Here is a 23094-nt window from a genome sequence, read left to right as displayed (position 1 = left end):
GCGCGCAAGTCACTCAGCAAGAATGCACTCGAAAAAAAAAAAAAACGATCTAAGAAAAGATAAAACAAAAAGCCCAAGTCTCAAATGTTACAATTTTTGATGTCCCATTTTCATATAAAAGTTAGGCGTTTTTTCAATTAATTAAACCAATAAAAATCTATTCAGAAATTGTAATTATTGTAATTTTGTATTTCTTTTATGCGAAAGTAGACCTACACGTATATTTTCTTTGATTGTTCTTGAATGGTATAAAAATTATAATAATTTTAAATGTTTTTGAATTTGAACTAACATTTGATTGATTTGCTAAAGAAATTTGATTTTAAAACCAGAGGATAATGAATATTTTGTATATTTTTCTTGAAAATTCCAAAAGAGCTAACCTTTTTTCTGACTGTTTCGAGAGCAACAACAACCTGGTAAAGCCGCTGCCTCTGTCAGATTTTGTGAGTGTCACTTGGGCTGCTTTGTTGCTGGAGCTCGGGCATCTTGGCAACTGGGATCCCGATCCAGACTCTTGGGTGTTATCTGTCCCGTCGACCGTCTTCAGTTTCGCTGCGGTTGCATCTCGACGACCGCAGACCGAAGACCGGCGACCGACGACTGGCTCCGAATTTGTATCTGTATCTGTATCTGAATTCCAGCAGAAACACGCGAAATGCGCGCCTCGGCGTATAAAACTGTTAACTAACTCAATTTTGTAGCTGTCAGTTGGCCAAAGGGGGCTGCAGAGTTCAGCATGGGTTAATGAGTTGTTGTTGCCCGTTGCCGGCGTGCCGCTTACACATGTCACAACAAATTGCCAGCCGTTGAGGTTCGGCTCGCTCATAAACAAATCACTTGACCCGCAAGGCGAAATTTCGTTAGCCCGGCTTATGATGGATCCAGAGCGGACCAAAATGTAGGATTACAGGCTGAGTGGAGCAGGTATTCCGGGGGCCTGGAGCACGTGTATCACGGTGCAAACTCACGGATGCACGCCGCGCACATGTCTGTCACACAAATGTCACTTAGAGTTGCAAACGCCGCGGACGCTTAGCAATTTCATAATTCGGTGGCGCAGCGGAGGGGGTTCTGTGGAGCACTTGACATTGGCCCCCGGCAGAATGGGGAATGCGAAAAGCGAGTCCGGATATTTAGTATTCGCCGCGCATTCGAGCAGCCAAGTGACCAACAAGAAGCGAGGATCTGTGCACGAGGAGAAATTTTATTAAATGGGACTACCATTAGAAAACAGTCTGATTCATTTTGGTTTATACAACTTTTTTATTTAATAGTTTTTGGTAATGCTAGAATGATAGATCTCAACAATACAATATGTTAAATGTCATACTCATAAATCCATAACATATTTTTTAAAATAACAATTAAAGTAAAATACATCAGTTAAAGCAAACTTTCTTTTTTAAAATATGTATATTTTAAAGCTTAAGGAATAACTAGAAAAGAGTATATATTTATGTATTTTTTAATATTCTAATTTTTAATAAAATGAAAGTTAAATTTTCTGTGCAACCCTGCCCCTTTTGCCACCCCCCAAAAATATCCCCAAAGGAAACAAAGTTGACAATTCAATCATTGCGGGGCTTGGCCACCAGGGGGCGCCACTGGAAGTGTTGGGGGCTTAATATATAGAAAATAGTTAGTTGTATGCACTACAACTACCCACTATCCCACTCCCCGCCATTCCATTGTTTGTTTGTGTCACTTGGCAGCTTCTGGGGTGGGGAAATAAAAAGAAAAACGGGGAGGGGGGAACGGGAAATAGGGAAAATGGAAAAGGGGGCACATCGTTGACAACGGCAACAATTGCAGCCACAACAGTGAAAGGGGGACAAAAGGCGCACCACGCGGTAATTCTGCCCAGAAAGAGTTTTGCCCATGGTCTAGTGTATGTGTGTGTGTGTGAGCCAACAAAACTTGGGGCCATAAATTTGCAACGGATCACATAAATCACATTCAAGTGAAGCTTAACACACGCGCCCAAGTAGAAGACACACACACTCACACCAGTTCTTTTATGCAAGTCCCTTTCTTTGAGTGTGTTTGTGCAAAAAAAGACACTTTTTGCAAGGCGACGAGAAAGGAAAGAGTTGTAATGAGAACTCACAGGGTGCAAAGTGTAGCAAAGGGTTCACCAAAGGTCAACCCAAATGCACAATCTAAAAGGTGTGTTTACATTCGTTCTCGGAAATTTAGTAGTTGAGATAAGGTGAGAAAAAAACATGTTGGGAGTTTCACAAATGAAAACCAGTAACAATTTTTATTTAAAAATGCATACAAGTTTTAAAATGTAAGGGAATTGTATAGCAAAAATGGAGCACAACTCCCAACTACTTCAACATCAAGCCAAATTCCAAACATATTATATTGGCCATCTCTCCATTAAGCCACATATCCGAGATTCCCACCAGGATGCTAAAACTTTCAAGCCAAATTAACTAAACGGTTAAAGCAACAATTGCAAATTGGCAACAAATTCACAGATCATAAAGTGCAGTCGAGGTGGGACAACAATTCGAGCTGCACTTCCGTCTGCAAACTCCGGTTTCCAGTTCTCGGTTCTCAGTTCTCAGCTTCCAGTTTCCCAACACCCAGCATCATTTCATTTGAAGAACTTTGCCATTTGAACTTGACATTTAGCACACGGTTCGAGGGGACTTCTTTGCAAAACAATTGCAGGCCAAGCCAACACAGTGGGAGCGAAAGAGAGGGCTGGATGCGGAGAGAAAGAGAAGGGAAATGCACTTTTGGCATTCCTCGACTGCCAGGGAATGCCATCACACAAACACACCGAAATCACTGAGAAACACACACAAACACATGTGCAGGCCAACAGGACGAAAGGAAACAGTTGCAAGGGTGCGAGAGGAAGGGCTCAAGCCACCCCCTGCCAGCAGAAAGAGAGGGGTATAGAGAGGGTGAGAGCGAGAGAGAGGGGAAGAGTCCGGCCCAGTCTGGCGGCCATTGCAGCACCTGTCGGCCATGCGGCTGAGTCGCGTGCTTGCCGCTTTATTTGCTTCCCGGATTTTGCGCCATTAACAATATGGTTTGCTCCCGTTTCCCTTTTACATCCCCTTTTGGTACTGTCGAATTTGAAGTTTTAAAAACAAAATAGAGATATAATAAAATAAAAAAATAACTTTAAGATTATGTCAAATAAATAATAATATAAATATAATAATAATAATAAATTTGCATTCATTAGTAATTGTTAAATAGAACCTGTGCAATTACTAAATAAAAAAATAATGGGGTAAATGCATTTTAAAATCCATAGGCAAAATTGAAAATTTTTAAACCATTTTTAAGTTTATAATTTCTCTAAATTCATTTTAAAACTACCCCGATATTTGCACATTTTTATAAGTTAGTAATTTAATCCCTCCAATCAACCATTTTTGGCTACAAAAATCCCAAGTAAGCACCTCAGCCAGTCCCTTAGAAATTGGGGAATGCGGGGGATACCTCGTGGAGTTGCTTATAAATTAACCCATTGGCGAAATGAAAATATTGTCTGTTAATTGATCAATGTGTATGCAGCGAGAGTGCAGTGGCTGCCGTGCCACTTGGCATGAACTCAGATGTTGCAGTGTGAGTGGTGATGCTAAAATTTAATTATATTCCGCTTTAGCTGCTGCACCAAATGTTCTGGGTTTTAGGCTTTATCAGCTGCACACACAGTAACACAGACCATGGCTCACACACACCAGCGTACTTTATGTCGTACGTGCAAATTTATTGTTATTGAAATACAATTGCGAAATTAACTGTCAAAGTGTGCGACCCATCGTCAATGTACTCGCAGTGGCATGCCATATGTTTCCCTTTACAGTTTGTGTGTGTGGGTAATGGGGGTTGTGGGGCAAATACCACCCCTTTATGCAAAGCCAACTTGTGGGTTAAAAATATGGTTAAAAGAGTCGCCAAAAGTACACGTTTTAAAGCAAAAATAATGACAAAACTATTACAACAAGAATAAATTACATTAGGAATATAATATAATAATAATACCTCACAAAAAAAACTGTATTAAATTCTTTCATTTTTTTTTTTAATTTCTTTTATACAAAACGTTTTCATATCAGTAAATATTTCCCAATTAACAAAGATTTTACTCATGATTAATGACAGTCTTATGCACTCGCAAGGGCTTTATTTTGAGCCCATTTCTTTGGCCAGCACCAAAAGTTGCCAATACCCTAAATCAGTGGCCAAAACTCGCCCCTTTCCCGTCGCAAAACCGCCCCAAAAACCCCCAACTGTTTGCGCTAAACGAGCTTTGCATATTTACTGTACTAGCAGCAGACATTTTACGATATATTGAGAATTATTCGCAATATATTTTGCAACGGGCAACAGCAGCAGCAACAAGGACGACAAATGTTCCACCGACGGCGGCAGCAACAACAAGTGCAGTGTGTTCGGTGTTCAGTGTTCAGTTTTCAGTGTTCAGTGTTCACTGTTCAGAGTTCAGTGGAAATGCAGGCAGAGAAAGCTTCTAATTCCGGCACTGAAACCATAAGTCTTTGTCGCATTGTACACACACACAAGCACACTCTCTCTCAAACACACACACACACAGATACTCGCAAATACACTGGCAAATGGAAAAGGACGAGGGGCAGACAGTGTTTGTATGTGAGGTCCTGGCGTTTCAGCAAGTACTGCTGGGTTAAAAGGAGGTCCTTTGGGATCCTAGGCCTGAAGTTGCGACCATTACTTAGGTTCGATACACAAGTTTCGCCTATAAATTCGAAACTTATTTTTCTGTTTTCAAAGATTTTGTTTAATTTAGGTAAATTTGCATAAGATACAATTGCACACCCTATACCATTTGTAGGATCTGCAGAAAGTCCCTGCCTCTTGCAGTCTCTAAATTTGTGCGAAAATTGAGCCAAAGTTCAGAGGCAAAGAAAAAGGAGCAACAAACGATTCTTTCGTTTCTGTTTTTTTTTTTTCGTTGGAGATTTTATTGCCTTGGCCTGGACTAAATTTGAATTCAGCTCAAATTGAAAGTTCACAACGCACACTTATATGTACACTTGTAGCCAGATCTGGCGGGGATACAAATATACACATATAGACGGGGAGACACACCGATATTTATGCCTTTTCGAATGCAGCTCAACTCAGCTTTAATTTAAATGGATTTCTCCATGCCGGCAACCCTGGCAGACATATGGCAGCATTTGCAATTTGCAGTCCGAGGGGGGTTAAAAGGGGCCAAAAGGGGGGTACAAATGGATGGGAGGTCGCACTCCCCGGACGGACGACTCCACTGACTGTTGAGGATTGATTGTGCTTGTTGATATTTTGTCAAATAACGCAAATAAATACACAATTACACACTCAAGTGAATCCGTTTGCGAGGATGGGGTGGTTCCGGGGGCTCTACGGGTTTATTTCTGGAGTCATGGGGTTAAACCGAGCATGGACGTGCTTTCTCCCTCTCTGTGTGTTATCCTCGTTTAAAGGATTTTCATTTGTTTAAATGTGCTTTATCGAAAATGGCCAAAAGGCCGCTGGCCATTGCCGTTGTTGTTGTTGCTTTAGCTCCTGTCCCTTGTTGCCACGTGAAATTTATTCGCAGCGGACAGTGGTTTCTAAAACAGTGGGGTAATTTAGAATTTTTAGAAATTTATTCGTATTCTCCTACTTTATTTAATTTTCTTAAAAGTGGAATGGGTTAATAGTATAATTTACAAAACATATAGATACAAAACTATGTATGTTGAACTGAAACCTTTTCTATTTTTTTTTTGGGTTGCAAATATCTCTGAAAATATTTAAAAGGCTCCCATATTTTATAGTCATTAACACACTGTTCGTTCTTTAAATGGCCCCACTGTATACCGACTTTTGACTTTGTCATTGTTTGTTTTTGCCTTCGTCGTTGTTTTTGTTGCTGGGGCTTTTTTCGGCGCACGCCCGTAAATTCCAATGTAAAATGTTGCATTTATCTTGTAAAAATAATAAATCCAGGCAAAGGGACTTTACTCTCTCACGCTTGGCAGCACATCCAGTAACAGATTGTGCCGCCCATCTAAGGGATGCAATCGGAAGGGTTCCGGATGGGGTGAGATTCGGTTTGGGTTTGGGTTTTGCCTTTGGGTTTGGGGATGGTCATTGTTAATGGCCGAATGGGTAAAGAGACGTAAATTTGGCTAATTTTATTAACCGTCAATACGGCAAAACAGACAGAGGGAATACAAGCGGGAAAAGTGGCAACAAAAAATTAGTCAACACTCGGCCATTAATTTAACTTATTTATTGGCTGCTGCGCAGTTATTCCAATTCGAAAATCCCGAACTGCTGGCGCGATAAATTTAGTCGAATGTGAAAATTGTGCTGCTGCATTGCATTTCCACTGCATTCACGTTCACATGCACATGTCGCGGATTTTCATTATAAAATATTGCAGATCGCGGGAGGAGGCGGGGGGACTGTCGCAAAAGAGTTTGCAATTTATTTTAAAATAAAAGTATCTAAAGGCATGACAAATAGTGTGAGATATGTTTTTGCGCACTGCAGCAGGCCGGTCCCCTTTCCCCTTCTCCACCCCAAAAAAAACCCCCTCCGATGCGGAGACATATGATGGGGCGCCGCTGATTTATTTGCATAAAACAGCGCAGCAGACACAGCAAAAGCAACAAAATTCCCTCGGCCTGATTCCTCCCCATGTTGCTTTTATTATTCTTTTTTTTTTTTTTTTTATTTCAAGCTACGCCCATTTTTGACGCCAACGGAGACGCGTCGATTGAGTTGGCTGCAGTTGCCAACTTTCGAGGGGGTGCACAAAGGTGGAGGGAAGGGGATTTCGGGGGGGCTGTGGGATGCCGACGGAGTTCATGAAAAATCCATTCAAAATCAAAAATCAAAATGCCAGCAAACTACAAAGAAGGTGTGAGTGTCAGTGTGGCAGAGAACATATTTTAAAATGGGTTTCATGGCACCTAAAACGATTATTTTTTGTGCGGCAGTAAAATAACACAAAGCTTGTTCAGCACAAAATTTTAAAATGTGTATTCTGATTCATAAAATGCTATCTTTTCTTTTTTTAATAAACATTATGCAAGGCTGACAAAATGTATTTAATTAAAAAAGGCATTTAAACCTCAAAAAAATAGTTAAAACTTTATGGATATCCAGATTAATATTTTAAAATTCAACAAGAATTTAAAAATAAATTACTTGCCAAGAAATTCAAACATTTTTCCTACAGACTTAAGCATTAAAATATTTCTCAATCTGGCTTAAAATTTCTTCTTCCACCCACACTTTCTTTCTACTGCTCAATTCATCATTTGGCAACATTTTGCCCAGCGCCAAGTTGCATTTAGTTGTTATTTATGCAAATTTTACATGCTTCAACTTTTCGCCAAGTGCGTCGTGTCGTTTTCGATTATTTAAAACTTTGTACGGAATTTACTAGATTGCGAGGGGGCCTGAAGGGGGGTCTGGAGGGTGGAAAAGGGGGTTTGGGGGGCAGGGAGATCTCCGTTTTAATGCGCACACCTGACGCGCTCCAACGTCTTCCGCCGGGAAGACTTTTACCTTGGGCCGGAGGATTAGGGTCTGCCCTCCGTGCATAATTTTGTGCGCTGCTGTTGAGGCAAATAAATTCTTGAGACGGCTAAAGTTATTAGATTAGCATTAGAGAGCGCTGGAAGATGGGACAACAGTCCCCGGGCTGAGCTTAGAATTATGATTTACCTGGGGTTATTTACATGAGCATAAACGAAATACCTACGGGCAGCCTCAAATTGCTAAAATTTATGAAAAACTTAACTCACGGCTCGGCGAGTCATGTGGCTTTTATAGTTCCTCAAACAGGCGCGGCAATTTAAACATTATTATTTCTTAAATTTTATAACAAAAAGTGGAAGTTTTCAACATACAGAACAAGATAAGTTTGCATAATTGTTATAATCCTATATATTGTGCCATGATGTTTATGTGTTGTGCGATTTCGTTGAAAAAATACATATGTTGCTGTCTTTTATGATTTATTGGCCTCTTTAATTGAAAAAGGTTTTCTTTTATCTGAAAAAATGTTCATTATTTTTTTGTTTATATGTTAACCACCGATACCTAAATTTTTTATTTAAAAACTAATTTATTTTAAGTTTTATTAACCATAAACTATTTTTGATATATATATTTTTATCTACTTTACTTTACTGTAAGACTTAATTTTTTTTAATTTCTTAACTTTGCTTTTGTACTCTTAATTGGTTCCCTTTTGTTTTTTATTATTTTTTACTAACATGTGAGGCACTTAAAGACCCATTGACCTTCATAACTAAACACCTTTTTCTCTCCATTTATTTCAGGTAAGAGATACTCAGAATCTCTTGCGGGCTCACTTCTACCAGACTGGCTAGGTAAGTCGATGTTTTTTATATTTTTTGTATACCCTTAGCTTATAGTTTTGCCTATGATTTATTTTGAATTTTTGTGAAAAGAAACCCATTTTGAATTTTCACAATTTTTATTCACTTTTTCGATATGCGTTGCAAAGCCATTTTTCGTTTTTTTTGTGGAAACTCTCTTTTGATTTTGAGAATGCCAGATCCCGAAACCCCAGACAAAAACAAATTTTTCGAATGCAACAGACACACAAAACCAAAAAAAGACGAAACCCGTCCAGTCTTTTCCATAACTCTTTCCAAACTCCAAAACCATTGAATCGAGCTTCTTTGAATTTTGCGTTGATTTTTTGCGTTTGGTTGTTGTTGCTGTCGTTGGTGTTGCAACATCATCGCATCACATCACCATCATCCCGATCCCATCCGTTTGTCTTCATTTCGTGTCAGTCAAGAGGAAGCGTCTCCTGCCAGAGTTCGAGAGGTAAAGCGACATGTTCAATTTCCAATAAATCTAGTAAGTTCTGTGTTGTGTGCATACCTACCTCAAACTTTACCCCTAGAACCAACCTACTGTACATAATCCAAACCAATCTATCTGTATCTCGGTGTCTGTCATAGTTCAGCATGTGCATGCCTTCCAAATAGCTGTTGGCCGGGCCAGAATAAGTTATGCAACTGTATGTACATATAATATGTGAAATTATCAGCTCATAAAATTTGCCCAAAATAATTGCCAATTATTCAGTTTGTCAACTCCGGCCAACAAACACACACACACACAAGTGCAACTACCAAAAACTACACTTCACACACACATACAGAGACACATTTCACTTGCTCTTGGTGTGCAATTAAAAGCCACCCACCACCCACCGCCCATCGAGGAAAATCGGGGAAAAGTATCACTTGGCACGCAAAGAAAATCAGCGAGAAAATTGGTGATGCCTAGCTGCGAATTTTACAAAGCGTATCATTTTGTTAGCAGTTTTTCAGCAGGCTGCACTTGACAAGAATCGCCCCGGGGCACGCCAGTCCAAGTGGCACTGTAGTGCAGTCGTACATAGGTACAGTGATACAGTAGTGCAGTGATACAGTGGTGCCTCCCCCGCACAGCCAATTAAGCACACATTTAATTTACTTGCCCGTTTAGGCACTCGAAAGGCTGTTAATTCCTGTTTTTAGTTATGTTAACCAAACACTCGACAGACGACGACGACAAACAACCGGCAAACCTCGGCAAATTTCCTATATGTTTATGGGCAATTTATACAATCGCATAAATTACCAGCACAAACATAAACAAAACTTCCTTCCACCGAGTGCCATTTGCCAATCGTAATCAATTCCTGTCCATAAAAAAAGGGACACAACCCGGAGAGTCCTGTCGCCGACAGCGACAACAACAACATTAACAACAACAACAAGTACGGTTTTCAAGTCGATATCTATATCCGTAGAGCCACCAAACCCAACCAACCAACCCCACGCATAAATATTTATCTGAATTGTTGAAATCTTCAACTGCAGAAAACGTAAAATCCATTAGAAAATTAATAAAGTCTATGGCGGGAAATGTATTCCTATGAATGCGGTTTTCCACTTTCTCCCTCTCCGTTTTCCCGCCTCATTTTTTGTCATATAGAGAAAATTTGTGGCTGTTTTTTGAGGGGCCAAATGTATATTATGCCGACGCTAATAGAATAAAGTCCAATCGATTACAATAATGCTTCTTTGTCTGGATAATGTTTCTGTCTGTTTTCCGATGGGAGGAGTTTCTGGAGCGGTTGTTTTTCAGCCTTTTAAGGATATAATCCATTAGACCAGTTTCACGCAGATGGAATAGGGGATGGGCTATAAGGATGTTTACGTTTACATTTATAAATGAGAGGTAATATTTTATAAATTATTGTAGAATACTACATGCAATGATATAAAGCAATTTAAAAACTTAAACAATTTAACTAAAAAAATGTATTGTTTACAGAATTAGTAGTCTTTTGTTTCTAATAAAATAATTTAAACCTTTTCCTCATCACATAATACTTGATCATTAGCTTTGATTTCCTACCAGCATACAGAGACTTTAAAGTTATGCTTGCAAACCTAACATATTTTATTCAATTTATCCAAATAGTTGTATTCAAAAATGTTTTGATAACAATGCTAAACAACGTAATCATTACGTTGATCTAAAACCCCACCTGCCTTAAAACAATTTCCCATTCAAAACTCTCAGCTAAGATCGATTATATTGTAGATTCGTAGAAGAGATACGTTTTCATTCCCAATAACTAAGCAAATATACAAGATTTGTACACGAGATATGTAAATTTCCCCGCGATCGTTTTGTTGGCCAGATGTTTGCACACACTTTGGAGTTGGCTTCATTATCATTCGGGCGGGGTCTATTTATAAACGGGGGAACATGAATGGAGCATGAATGTCTCGACGAGATCGACGCGTCGGCGCCCCACTTCGCCCCTCAACGAATCCAAATGGCACGCAATTCACAATAATAACATAATAATGTGCAATAAAGTATCTTAATTTGTTGAATTGTTGATAAACTTTGGCGCCACTTTGCGGATAAACATGAAACGAAGCAATTGGAAAATTCTGGCCCCCTTTTCCCATCCCACGAACTGTACCATTTGGTGAACGTAATCACAAATAGATATTTGGCAGGTTGGAAATACTTTTGAGCTTGTTTATCCCATACCAAATTCTCAACGACAATCTGAAAGTTCTCCCCCAGCCATTTCCGGTATTTCGATCCACTTTGCTCCATTGCAATTATCAGTTCGCTTGACTTCTGACATCGCAGGTGAGCGGGGCAAGTAAACACCGAGATGGGAACAAATTCCAACTGCAACAAGTTGAATTATCTGCAAGTGGCCCACGTGCATGTGTGTACGAGTGTGTGTCTATGTATGTGCAACGTGGGCCAGTGTATTTGTGTGAGTGCACTTCCCTATCTGGTCGTTCGCCGTGTCCTCTTAATTGCCCCTGCGAGAGAAACTCGGCAAATTAGTTAATTGGCGGCCAGTTCACTTTGAACCGCTCCTCGGCCACTGGTCGAGAATGTATCTCAACGATGTGAAGATACTTCCGAAGGTATCTTTAAGATATATTTCACGTCTGAGTTCTCCTGGGAGCTATGCTTAGCTGACTTGATAAATAATATTCTTTAGTATTTAATTGAGAACAGAACAAAACCAGCATTAAATATCAAAATATATATTCAGATTTTATCTTAAAAAAAGTGTTATTTTTGTTTTATAACTTTTTGTGGAACTTATTAGCCAACCCTCGCTGTTCAAGATCCGTTTTCTTTAGGTCAAATACAAAGATTTGCCATCCGCCATTAAATTATTAGGCAGAGTTCCTTTTATTTCTTTCTTGAAGTGCTTTTTGATTCTGCCGCATTCTAACCGTATTATTATTAGAAGTTAATATACTTGTTTATATATTTTTGTAGGTATACATGTGTATTTTTTCTGACACCGGTTATTTTTATTGTTTACCTCACTTTGTCAAGAGTAATTACCGGTTATAGTCGATCCTTCTTTAATGATCAAAGTTCAAGATACTCTTCAAAAATTTAAAAGGCTTTCAAAACCTTTTTTAAAACAGTTTTTGTAATTTTTAATATGTGCAATTGATTCAAAGATCAACGAACTCAAGCGCGTTACTTTTATGTTAGGGAATTAACCATTCGTTAATAATGTTATAATGTTAATTTAATTTCAATATTTTAACCATTCAAATTCGTTAGGCTTCCGATTAATGATTAATGGCCTGCGGATTTGAATAACAATTTCTGGCATTAACAACGAAATTAGTATTTGTGTGCCGGGGAGTCCGCCACTCGATTCGCACGCAATTAAAACACTCGAGTCGTCAGGTGAGCAGAAGTACAATAAAACCAAGTGGCAGCTCGCCTTTTATCGATTTTCGGTGGCCATTAGATTTCGCACAGTTACCCATATTTTCCGCCATTCGGAAAACTCCCCCAAATGGGAAACGCCAGCATTCTGGATTCAGCTCCACCTCCGCCGCAAGGCAATGTGGCAGATATTTCTCCTGTTCTTTTGCCAGCTCAGCAGATGAATGCGTATAATTTTCGGTTTGATTTATGGCCGTTGACCCCGCTTTGGGCCACCTTAGTGGCACTGGCACACATGGCCAACCTCAGAGCTCAGACCTCAGATTTTCTATAGCTTCTGATGCTGCCACTGCGGCTTTATCGCTGCGAATGCTAAACGCAGGCCATCCATTTGGGATCTTTTCGGGTGCTTTTTTTCTGGGGGGGCGGGCTTTATTACATTAGGCGTTCGTAAAGTAAAAATTGTGCCACTTTCTCAAAAACACGCACAGCACAATAAGTGGGTGTGTATGCCACTGGCGTTCAACCTGCTGTGGCAAACTGCCGAAAAAAAGGCATCCGGAAAATGCCAGAAGATACGGGGGTTACTACGGAATCGGGGGCCCAAATGTGCTTCGCTGTACGCTTTTGTTTGGGCCCACTGCCTTTGCCTTTCGCCTTTTCCCTTTGCCTTTGCCCTTACACTCGCTTACATAATCAGTCATGTTATCCTTGTTTCGCCGAACGCCACCCAAACACATTAGGATACACAATGCGACGGAGACATGGAAAAAATAATTTATTTATGTCGCTGGCCTCCGGCAGATATCTTTTTTATATTTCCATTGCGTGCGGCGAGGGTTGATTCAAAATCGGTCAACTAATGTGCTGTTATTGCGGGACATGCTGAGGAATGCGCATTTTATTTCTTTAAATAGGTGCCTTAGATTTGGGAGGGAATCAAAAATCTTGGTATTGAATTTAGAATTGCTTTATAGATGCTAAGGAATTTAAACTACCCTGCATGCCGTGTCATGTATCATTTGGGGGATAACTCACCCTATAAACAGGTTTTTTAGGGGATGGCAACCATTACTCGTGTGTATGGGCATCTCTTTTTATCATTGGGAAAAACATCTTATGGAGATAGGAAGGAATAGTTCTTCTATAAAAGATTTCCAGTTCTAAGATAATTAAGTTCTAAGAATTAAGTCAGTTGTTCAATTCATAATATTTCTGTACTTCTTAAATGTCAAGAATTAACTTTATTATAAAACAAGAAAACTTCTTTAAAAACAGAAAACAAATATATTTCTTTAAAAGAATACTCATTTCAACTTATTATATTCCTAAAAACTACTGTAAAACCCTTACACTCATACTGAGTTTCCGCACTTTTCCTCCTTTTGCTCACACGCATCTTTGCCGTGTTCGTTCGCATTTCCATTTCCACAGCTTTTCCGCAGGACAAAAACTGTGTTTTCGGCTTTCCGCACCGAATTCCTTTTGCCATTGATAAATGGCATTCTGCTCGGAGTTTGTTGATTTTATTGCTCTCCGGGTTTCTGGGCCTTCTACTCTGCTCTCGCGCTTTTGGCCATTTGTCCTTTCGCATTCGCCGTCGGCGAAATTTTTGTTTGTTTCCACTTGCCTTGCGCCGGCTTTCTCCTCGAGTTCCTTTTTTTCTGCTTGCTCAACGGAATCTGGGCTATTTATTCACCCAATTTCTACTTTTTTTTTTGTTCCTTCTGCTTTGCACATTTATCATTGTGCCTTCAGCTGCAAACACACACATTTGCAGGGTTCCACCCACCAACTGGTACACTTGAGAAAATCACAGAGTTAATAGTCGCTGACCTTCTTTTCTCTGCTGCCATTTGGGGCTCTTGACATTTCCCAAACCGTCCCGAGTCTATAATCAACCATATTTTATTAATCATAATTGCCATTATAGTTTTTGTGTCTGCGGGTGACTTCGAATCAAAGCCAAATAGGCGAAACCCACAAGAGAGGTGCGGCCACTGTTTGTTTTCTAGTTTTGTTCAGCGAGATAAAAACAATGTCTATTGGTAACTAATGGATTCTCTTACTTAAAAACTTATTTAATTTTTTTAAATCTTTTTCTTTTTGAACCTAAAGCTGTTTGAGTTTTTCGAACTTAAAAAGTATGCTTCAGATTAGTAATAAATTCATTATTTTAATTCATTAAACACATTCCCCTTTGGATTTAAAATGACATTTGGATAAATTCCTATTAAAACTATAATAGCATATAAATATATTTGTTTATTATGATTTTATAAACTGTCACCGATCTGTGACAGTTCCTAAATCTTTATAAACTAAAAGCAAACTCATTGCGAATGCTATATGTGTTTCCACCTCAGCGAACTCATAAATATACTCCCCGCGTCGGCGGATTTGTGCGATTTTTGTTGTATTGGACATACGCATGTTTAACCCCCCGTTTCCTCCACTTCCCCTCGATCCCCACTAATTTGAACTGCTGATGATGACGCTTTGTGCGTGTTGGAGCCCAAAAACAAAAAAAAATCGTCGAGGGCTTGGCCGTTGCTACAAATATACAAACATACTAATACAATTTTTCGGTCTCTGGGAAGATAAGGGAAGAAACGTGTTAACCCTTTAAAACCAAAGGTGCGAAGATTAGCTTTGGATTTCTGCTGATCAGTAAAAAACTTTGTTAGCTAAGTAAATCCCTTAAAATCTTTTTTATTGTATTATACACCATATATTGTATAATATATACCAGGATTTTTATCGACCAAAAAAAAATGTCAATGATATAAATCTTTTGATATTTAAAATGAAATATTGACTTTAGTTTGACTTCCTTAACGTTTATTGAATTAAATCTTAGCCGAAGTTCAAGCAATTTTCTCACAGTGCTTTGGAATAGGGTTTTAAAGGGTTAAGAACTTAGAGCCATCTGTCGGCCATCGGCGGTACCTGAAGAGGGCAAAAGGCAAAGCTTTCGGCTCAAAGACGAGCTTACGGGATCGCAGACTCGACACTGGGCTACAAAAATCGGGTTCCGCTGGCACATCCTCTAGGTTTTAAATTAAAATGCATTGCATGCAGCAACGCGTGGGTGGAAAAACATTCATTTTGATGAGGTGTCGGCTGTAATTTAAACAACAACACCAGGCAGAAACTGAATTTCAATTGCCGATTATATAATTGACTCTCTACCGCTCTCTCTCGCTTGCCGCCTCTTACTCTTACTCTTTCTCAGCCTATTCCCAGTGGAATGACCCATATACGAATTTGAATTCCAAAACCCAGCCGATAATGATGGAGTGTGAGTGCGAGTGCTTTATGGCCGCATAAAAAGCACTCAAGTCGCTCTCTTCGCTTCTCGAGTCGTTTTACCATAAATAAATCGATGAGCACTTGAGCTGCTTGCCAAATACTTAATTTTATTGATCTGTTTGGTCATTTATTTGTTTACAATTTAGTCAGTGAGTGTTATTTTTCTAATGGTAATGTTAATAAAGCTTAGTACATTTGTATTTCACATCCTTTTGCACTCTCTCTCTCTATCTCTCTCTTTGGCGATTTTTAGGGTCATAAATTGTGCAGCCCTCGTAAAACATGCGACTTTTGCAGCTGAGTAATTTCCTTCGTTTTTATTTCGCGGAACATGCGCAAAAAGCAAAGGAAAAGATAAAGAAGAAGAAACAGTCGCGTCGCGTGTGTAGAAAATTAAATTTATTTATTGTATTTAAAAGGTAGCAGCTTTACCTCTTATAAAAAGTGAAAAGGAACAACAACAAAAACGATTCGCACATAAATCTCGAACGAAAAGACGTGCTTAATACTTTTTATGTGTTTTTCTAGACACTTTGCAAACAAAGCGAATGGTTTATGGCGGAAAAATATTGAGTTATTGCTACACTTGTAGAAAAAGCAAACCAGAGTGCTTCGTTCACTTGCTAAGCTAAGAAAACACCACAACACTTTGCTTGAACCGCGCAAAATAACTTGTGAATTGTTATTAAAAAATATTTATTAATTCCTCGTGCGACAGAGAGTGAAAAAAGAGAGAGAGCACTTCCCCTCCACTCACACATACGCGCGGCACCTACTCAACGGCTGCTGATTTATTTCCCATAAGTCAAAACAGGCGAGCATATAAACGCGCCGCGCCAGAGCGAGATAGCACGACTGAGTAGAGAGAACGGGGCTGGGTTATTTGTCTTGCGGCACCGCCATTATTCATTCTGCTCTTTCGCTCTCGCGTTCATTCCATCCACATTCACTGTGCTCAGTCTCATTGAGCGAGTGCGTCCTCTCTCGCTCTCTCACTGTGATTTTAATGGCCGCTCTGAAGTGTTTATCGTTGGCACACAATATTCGCAAAGTGGCATTTCTTATGGCCGTCTCTATCCTCTCTCGCTCCCTAATGTCGCCCGCCCCCTTTTTCGCTCACTACTCGCTTGCTCTCCCTTTTCCTCTTTTCTTGTTATTGCTGTTTTCCCTGGCTTTTCCTGTTGCACTGCACTTGGCGTTTTCCAGAGGAAAACTCTTGGCTTTTCTTCTTGGCAGCAGCTGAAAAACCGCGCCACAATTGGCAAGGCTCCGCTGCCTTCTCTTTTTCTTGGCAAAAAGAGTTGTTTTAAAAATTATTTACGACTGCTTCGCTGACGCTGTTCATTTTCCCCTTTGCACTGAAAGAAAAGCTTATTAATTTTTGCATATCATCTTAAAACGGAAAGCAGATAGTAATTCTTTTTGATAATTATTTATCATCTGGAAAAGGCGTTATTTCAACTCGGTCTTCTTGATTTGACAATAAATTGTTACATTTTCTTTGCCCTAATAGACAACATGTAATTATTGGGGTATTTTTTCTGCTGTGGAAAACTCAAACTCACTTCCATCCTTATTCGCTCTTCTTCTTCGTGCTGCCCCTGATTAATAGTTTTATTTATTTTTAGCGCTCATCTTGCAAGTCCAAAGTCGTTTTGTCGCTTTTGTTGTCGTCGCCAGCGGAATTTATGAGTCTTTATTAAAACGCTGTATTTCTTCTTTTTACGTCTTTATTTATTTTTTCCCTCGTTGCTTTTGTTTTTACCCTCTCCGGCTTTATCAGTTAAACCAAAAATTTTGTTTTTATCAAATTTCTGTCACATTTTGCTGATTTATTGGGCCCCCTAATTTATTGTTTGATGTTTTCCCAAGAACTTTAATGAAGTGGCCGGCGGGGGAAAATAAATAACCAATACTATTCATGGCTCTGCCAGAAGTGTTAATTGGTTCTGAAGAACAGTATTTATGGATTCACGGTTTGATGGATGGTCTGTGTTAAAGGGAAATAAAAATAACTTTTTAAATCTCTTATGAATTTGGAAGGCTTTAAAAGTCTCCTTCGTCAGGCATTAAAAGTGTTTATTTTTTGTTAACGTTTCCTTCAAAATATAAAAGCTATGGAAGCCTAGATTAAACTGAAAATAATAAGTACCACATTTTTCAATTTCAATCAAGAAAATTTGTGTTTATTTTATATTAAAGAAGCACCATTTGTGGAATCGTCACACTTTATCAACTCCAGAATTTTTGTATTGGCCTCATTGCATTCAATACTTCGATACTTCAATACTTCGATGTTGACAAAGTCGGGAGTTTGGGCTTCCAAAAAAAAAAACCAAATAAAAGAAGACACGACCACGACTGCCAACTGGCAACTTGCAGCTGACCCCGCTGACCCTTTTGGGCCAACATGTGAGAACTGTGCGGCTCCAGCTGGGCATCCGATCGTGTGGCTCCGTGTCCTCCGTCCTCCGTAAGATCATGACAAGATTTTCGTGCCCGCAAAAGGAGGATGAGAAATGTGGCGCGGGACACGATATTTCTCGGCGGATTTCGGCGGGAAAACGTTGTAAATTCTCAGGCGGCACGAATTCGAACTCGACCGGATCCCAAATAACAATCGTTAGAGTTATCCTTGACTTATGTATTGTCTTTTGGTCGTTTGGTTTTTTCTTGTTGCTGTTTTAAACATCAGTTTTTTATGCAAACGTCTGAGCAACACATGAGAAACATTAAAAAATTCGTTCGAGAAGCGGCGATCATTAACTTTTTTTGCCGCCGTCAAGGTCGGTGTATTTCCCCGAAAAATTATTCCGCTTGGCCTTCGAATCGGTGAGGAAATGTGTGCAATTTTTTTACGAGGCCATAAAAAGTGCAATGTTAAGTGTCGGCGTCATAAACAAAACGCGCGCCTTGTAGCGGAGGCAGCTCTGCTAATTTGGCCTTCCGTTGAAAATTCAGGATGCAGGATGCAGGACGCAGGATGCTGAGAGGAGACAGGCCATCGGACGTGGCCAGGACACACGCTGTCCTGCGACCTCTGGCCTCGCTACCCAATCCTCTGCCATTTAGGTAGATGGACCAGTGCATTTGGCAGTTTTTTATGGGCCCACCGGCAGTTGGCAATCGTCGCCGTGGCGAACAAAAAAAATATAACAAGAAGCCGAAAAGTCAAAAAGTAGATAGCAGCAGGTAAATGCGGCAAATTGCATTCACGGTCGCAGGACATCTCACCTGATGAGTTGAAAGGGGTTTCGATATTTCAACAAAGTCACAGTAGGTTTCAGTTCTCAAAAGCATCGGGAAGTCTAAGAGGTTCATATTTCGAAATATAAGTGTTAAAAAAATTCAAGAGTTTGAACAGACAATATTACAAATGAATAACATAAAAATAACGATGCTTCAAATAAACTTTAAATTAAAGAGAAGCTAATAACTATGTTAGGACAATGTTTAATTCGAACTTTTGCACTGGAGTATATAATAACTAACTGTTTTCAAAAAAGGTATTTATAGAGAAAAAGCATTTTGGGGTAACCACTCGTAAAATTAAACACACAAGTCTAACAAACTACTGCAGACCAGGGAAAAACCAGGACAAGAAACTGCGGCCAAGAACAAGTCGAGGCTTAGCGAAAAAAAGCAAATTAACTAAGGCGCAATTCGAGTGGAAGTCTTATCAGATTTCTAATTAATTTAATTCTGCCTCGTCTGCCCGACCACTCCCCCTCCGCCCCCTAAAACCTGAGTCGACAAAAATGGCTCAGCTCAGGTGGGGGGAAAAGCGGGAAAGTCCAAGGGGAAAACTGAGGGATGAGGGAAAGCGGACAACGGACGACGAACGACGGACGGTTGACTTCCTGACTCTTGTCAAAGTTTGCTGATTAAATCAGTCATAGAAATGTCGAAAGGAGAACGGAGAACGGCGAGAGACACGGCGACAAATGAAAAACCTTTAGACCAAATCAAATATTTGCCTTGGCCAGGACGGCAGGCCAGGCATTTAACCGTTAGTTTTGTGGTCGTATTATGCAAAAAAAAAACAAAAAAAAACGGAAAAAAGAGTGGAAAAAACTATACAAAGACCACCAGCAGTTGAAGCCACGACACAGGGGGAAAAAGCTAAAGCTAAAACGCTGGCTAAAACCAAACACGAAACAGTTAAGAGGGAGGCAGCAGGAAAAAGCCATCGTCATCGGCAATTCAAACATATGCACGCCTCTGCCGCCGCCGCCGTCGACGTCGACGTCGCTGCCGACTGCTTAGTTAGCCTCATTTAGAAAACGTTTGTTATGCAATGCCAACATTTGTATTCGAAAATGTTTTTTATTCAGTTGTTGACTTTTTTCGTTCGCTCACTCGTTCGTTTGCTCGCCGTTCAGTTGGCGCGGCCTAAATGGCCAACTTGGGGTCTTTGGGCCTGAGAACGTCGAGGAGATGGCCGAAACGATGGCGACATGGCTTTGTGCCGACTTCAGCTGTTTTTTCCTTACTTTTTTCCTTCGCCTTTTTCCTTATGTATTTTTTTTGTATTTTTTTTTTTTTGGTTCCCAACCCGCGCTCGAGTTTGAATTTTAAATGCAATCATTTCCTTTGCCGCAGTTGGCAACCCGTGGAGTAAGGACTTCGTGATTTTCGCTATGATTGTTTAAAATGTTAAACGGGTTAACTAACGAACCGAGAAACCGAGAAAAAAAAAACACGGCACCCATGTACACAAACAAATAAACATGCAAATTCGCTCAGTGTACGAACGGTGATTTCAATCGCTGCACGCCCGCAGAATTTCCACAAAAATTCGAAAACAAAAGTTCGTTTGATTTATGCGTCGAGCGATTTATAAAGATGTCGACTGCAAGTTTTTTTTCTGTTTTTGTATAATTTCTGTTTTGATACATCTCTGTATACTTTGAAATACAAGCATATAGGTATTTTTGGGGTCCACGTTTTCGGGCACTACCTGAAACCCTCCATCAGCTGAATAAGATAAAACATTTCGAGTTTTTTTCGTGTCCGTCGGTCGCTGTCAACCCAATTCAAATTGTGTACAAAATCGTGAGTCGCATAATTAAAATTTATTCGTTATAATCATGGCAGGAATCCGGCAATTGAGTTGTTCGGGTAATGTGTGAGTATCGATAAGCGGTTTAAACGAGAAATTACAAAGACATTTTAAAACACAGTAAGCTTATTACCCTTTTATTCAAAATTAAAATATATGTACATTTGATGTGGTTTTATTTGCTAATTATTCTTTAAGTTAACTTATTGCTTATCAAAACTTGAAGAAAAACTTGTTCGGTTAAAAATAGATGCATAAATGCGTAAATAGTACCTCGTTGAATTAATTATTGTTTATTCAATTCCAATTGAGTTTAATTAGTACTCGCCAGTCGTGGCAAATCGATGTAACGATCGATCCGAAGGCAATTGGAGCAGTTTGGAGTCTATTTATAGACAAACCATCGATCAGTAACAACTGCGAAAATCATGGCGCCAGCTGGGCAGGCGGGAAAAGCAGGGGAAAAGCGGGAAAAATCGCGGTGAAAAGCCGCCAATCTGTCGCAGGCACTTGAGTCAAGTGGTCAGGGCCGCTGCCATTTTCGGTTGCGATGCGAAAAACTTTACAATGGCAATTAAAAGTAATTACCCAGGCCATTAACGCAGCGGCAACTGCAGCAGCAGATACCAAAAACGGAAAAACGCCGGCTAAAAGCCAAAGAAAAGAGCCAGGCGAACCACAAAAAAAAGTGCACGTAATTTATTTGTCATCAATCGGCTGGCAATAAGTCAGACAATCACAAAAATGCTGTCAACATTAAGACATGTGAATACGAATACGACGAATACATTTGTGCAGCAGCAGCAGCAGCGGCAACATTGTGGTTGCATTTTGCCGAGACGATGGTGATGGCGACAAACGGCGGAGACGACGACGTCGCCAGCATTTCAAGATTTATGGGCGTGTAACCTGTTTCTTTAATTGCACATTTGCAGCCCCAAACGACGTCGACGGCAGCAAAAGCTACAGAAACAAAAGCAACAACAAAAAACGTGAAAAATGAATTAAATAAAACTGCATACAAAGCAAACGAAACGATTTGAAAATGAACTGAAAACAGTAGCAAAAACACTCCAAAGCGAACAAAAGCAGCGGCCACAAAAAGCACTGATTTAATTCGCCTTTTTTTTGCACTCCGCTTCTGTTGTTTTTGCTTCGCTGCACTGCATCAACATCAACATTCAACATCGGCCATCAAATCTGGAAATCTGAAAATCCGGAGGCTGCCAATGCAAAGAGAAAAGGTCGCCATTCGTCAACGAGCTTCGCTCGCCATTTTTGGGCCACGGATTTTCCTTTTTTGCTGCAGTGCAGCTGCAACATCGTTAGCGGCTTTCCAAATACGTGAATGCAATCCATCATTAAATTCTATTACCAGCAGCCGTTTAGGCAATTCCGACTTGGAAATCTAATTTACAACGTATTCGTTGGATTAAATTAAATTTAATTCGACTTTTAATTCAACATAGTTAGGGGAAACCCGTCTTAACAATTTTCTCTATTTTTTTACATACTCATAAGGATTTAATCAGTAAAGTTTTCTTTCTTAGATAACCTTTCTTTCGATTTAAAACATACTTTCGATGTTCTCTTTTCACACATTCTTAAAGATTTGAATAGTGATATTTTCTTGCTTAAAATAGCCTTCCTCTTGAGAAATTCTTTTTATTAAAACTTCAAATTTATTTAAGACAAAGTTTTGCCATATAAATGATACAAACATACATCAGCTAATTTTATAATTCTTAGACAAAAATAGGACCCAACAAATTGAGCCCCATCCTTGGGCTTTGGCAAATACAAATAGGGCCGCAACCCAATGAAAACTCGCAGGCAAACAACATCCCAATAACAGTTTTGAGTTTCGTGTTTTTGTCGAATTAAAATTTGCTACAAGGCACGTCTCGGCGAGAGCGCCAAACTTTGCTGCCGCTGATCCTGGGGAGCACACAGAAAAAAGGACAAGGACGAGAACGAGAACGGGAACGAGAAAGGGGAGGAGTGTAAGGATGCTACCCATGCAATCCTTTTGCCGGCTTGCTTAGTTATTCATGTACATTTGTATCCTGCGCATAAAATTGCGGCTGCGGCTGCTGTGCGGAAAGGCAGCAGACAAATAGTAATGAAAACTCTTCTCGACTGCCAGGACACTATTTCTTCCGCTCGTATCGCCCCATTGTTGCAAACGGCAACAGAAACTGAAACGGCAACGGCAACAGCAACGGCAGCATTTCGACATAATGTAAACTAATTAAAATTCAAAAGCCATAAACAGATTTTGCCAATAAAACTTTGCCAGCTAAATATTTTTTGCACACACACACTAGGAAAAGAGGGGGGAAAAAGGGGGGTTAAGTTCCTCCCTAAGGAGGGAAAACAAAGGAAACTTCAGACAGGATTTTTGGCTTCAAGTTGGCCGTTGTTATTCGCATTTTCATGTCTTGCCGCCTTGGGCCAGAAAT

At 39.8% G+C, this 23094-nt stretch overlaps 1 protein-coding gene across 6 annotated transcripts in view; it reads left to right on the top strand.

Moving 5' to 3' along the window:
• LOC108087003 (homeotic protein ultrabithorax) overlaps positions 1-23094 on the top strand; it is an 84685-nt gene that overhangs the window by 18671 nt on the left and 42920 nt on the right. For 5 of the 6 annotated variants that reach the window (XM_017184143.2, XM_017184141.2, XM_017184142.2 and 2 more), the window contains one exon: positions 8337-8387. The exons of the other annotated variant lie outside the window; for it this stretch is intronic. In XM_017184143.2, the coding sequence (XP_017039632.1) occupies positions 8337-8387 (51 nt within the window). The remainder of the gene's footprint in view (positions 1-8336; positions 8388-23094) is intronic. 6 annotated transcript variants of the gene reach the window in all.

This window comes from Drosophila ficusphila, unplaced genomic scaffold, assembly GCF_018152265.1.
Source record: "Drosophila ficusphila isolate 14025-0441.05 unplaced genomic scaffold, ASM1815226v1 contig_791, whole genome shotgun sequence".
Taxonomy (NCBI): Eukaryota; Metazoa; Arthropoda; class Insecta; order Diptera; family Drosophilidae; genus Drosophila; species Drosophila ficusphila.
The sequence above is the reverse complement of the archived record's forward strand: the minus strand, read 5'-3'. Positions and strand labels throughout refer to the sequence as shown.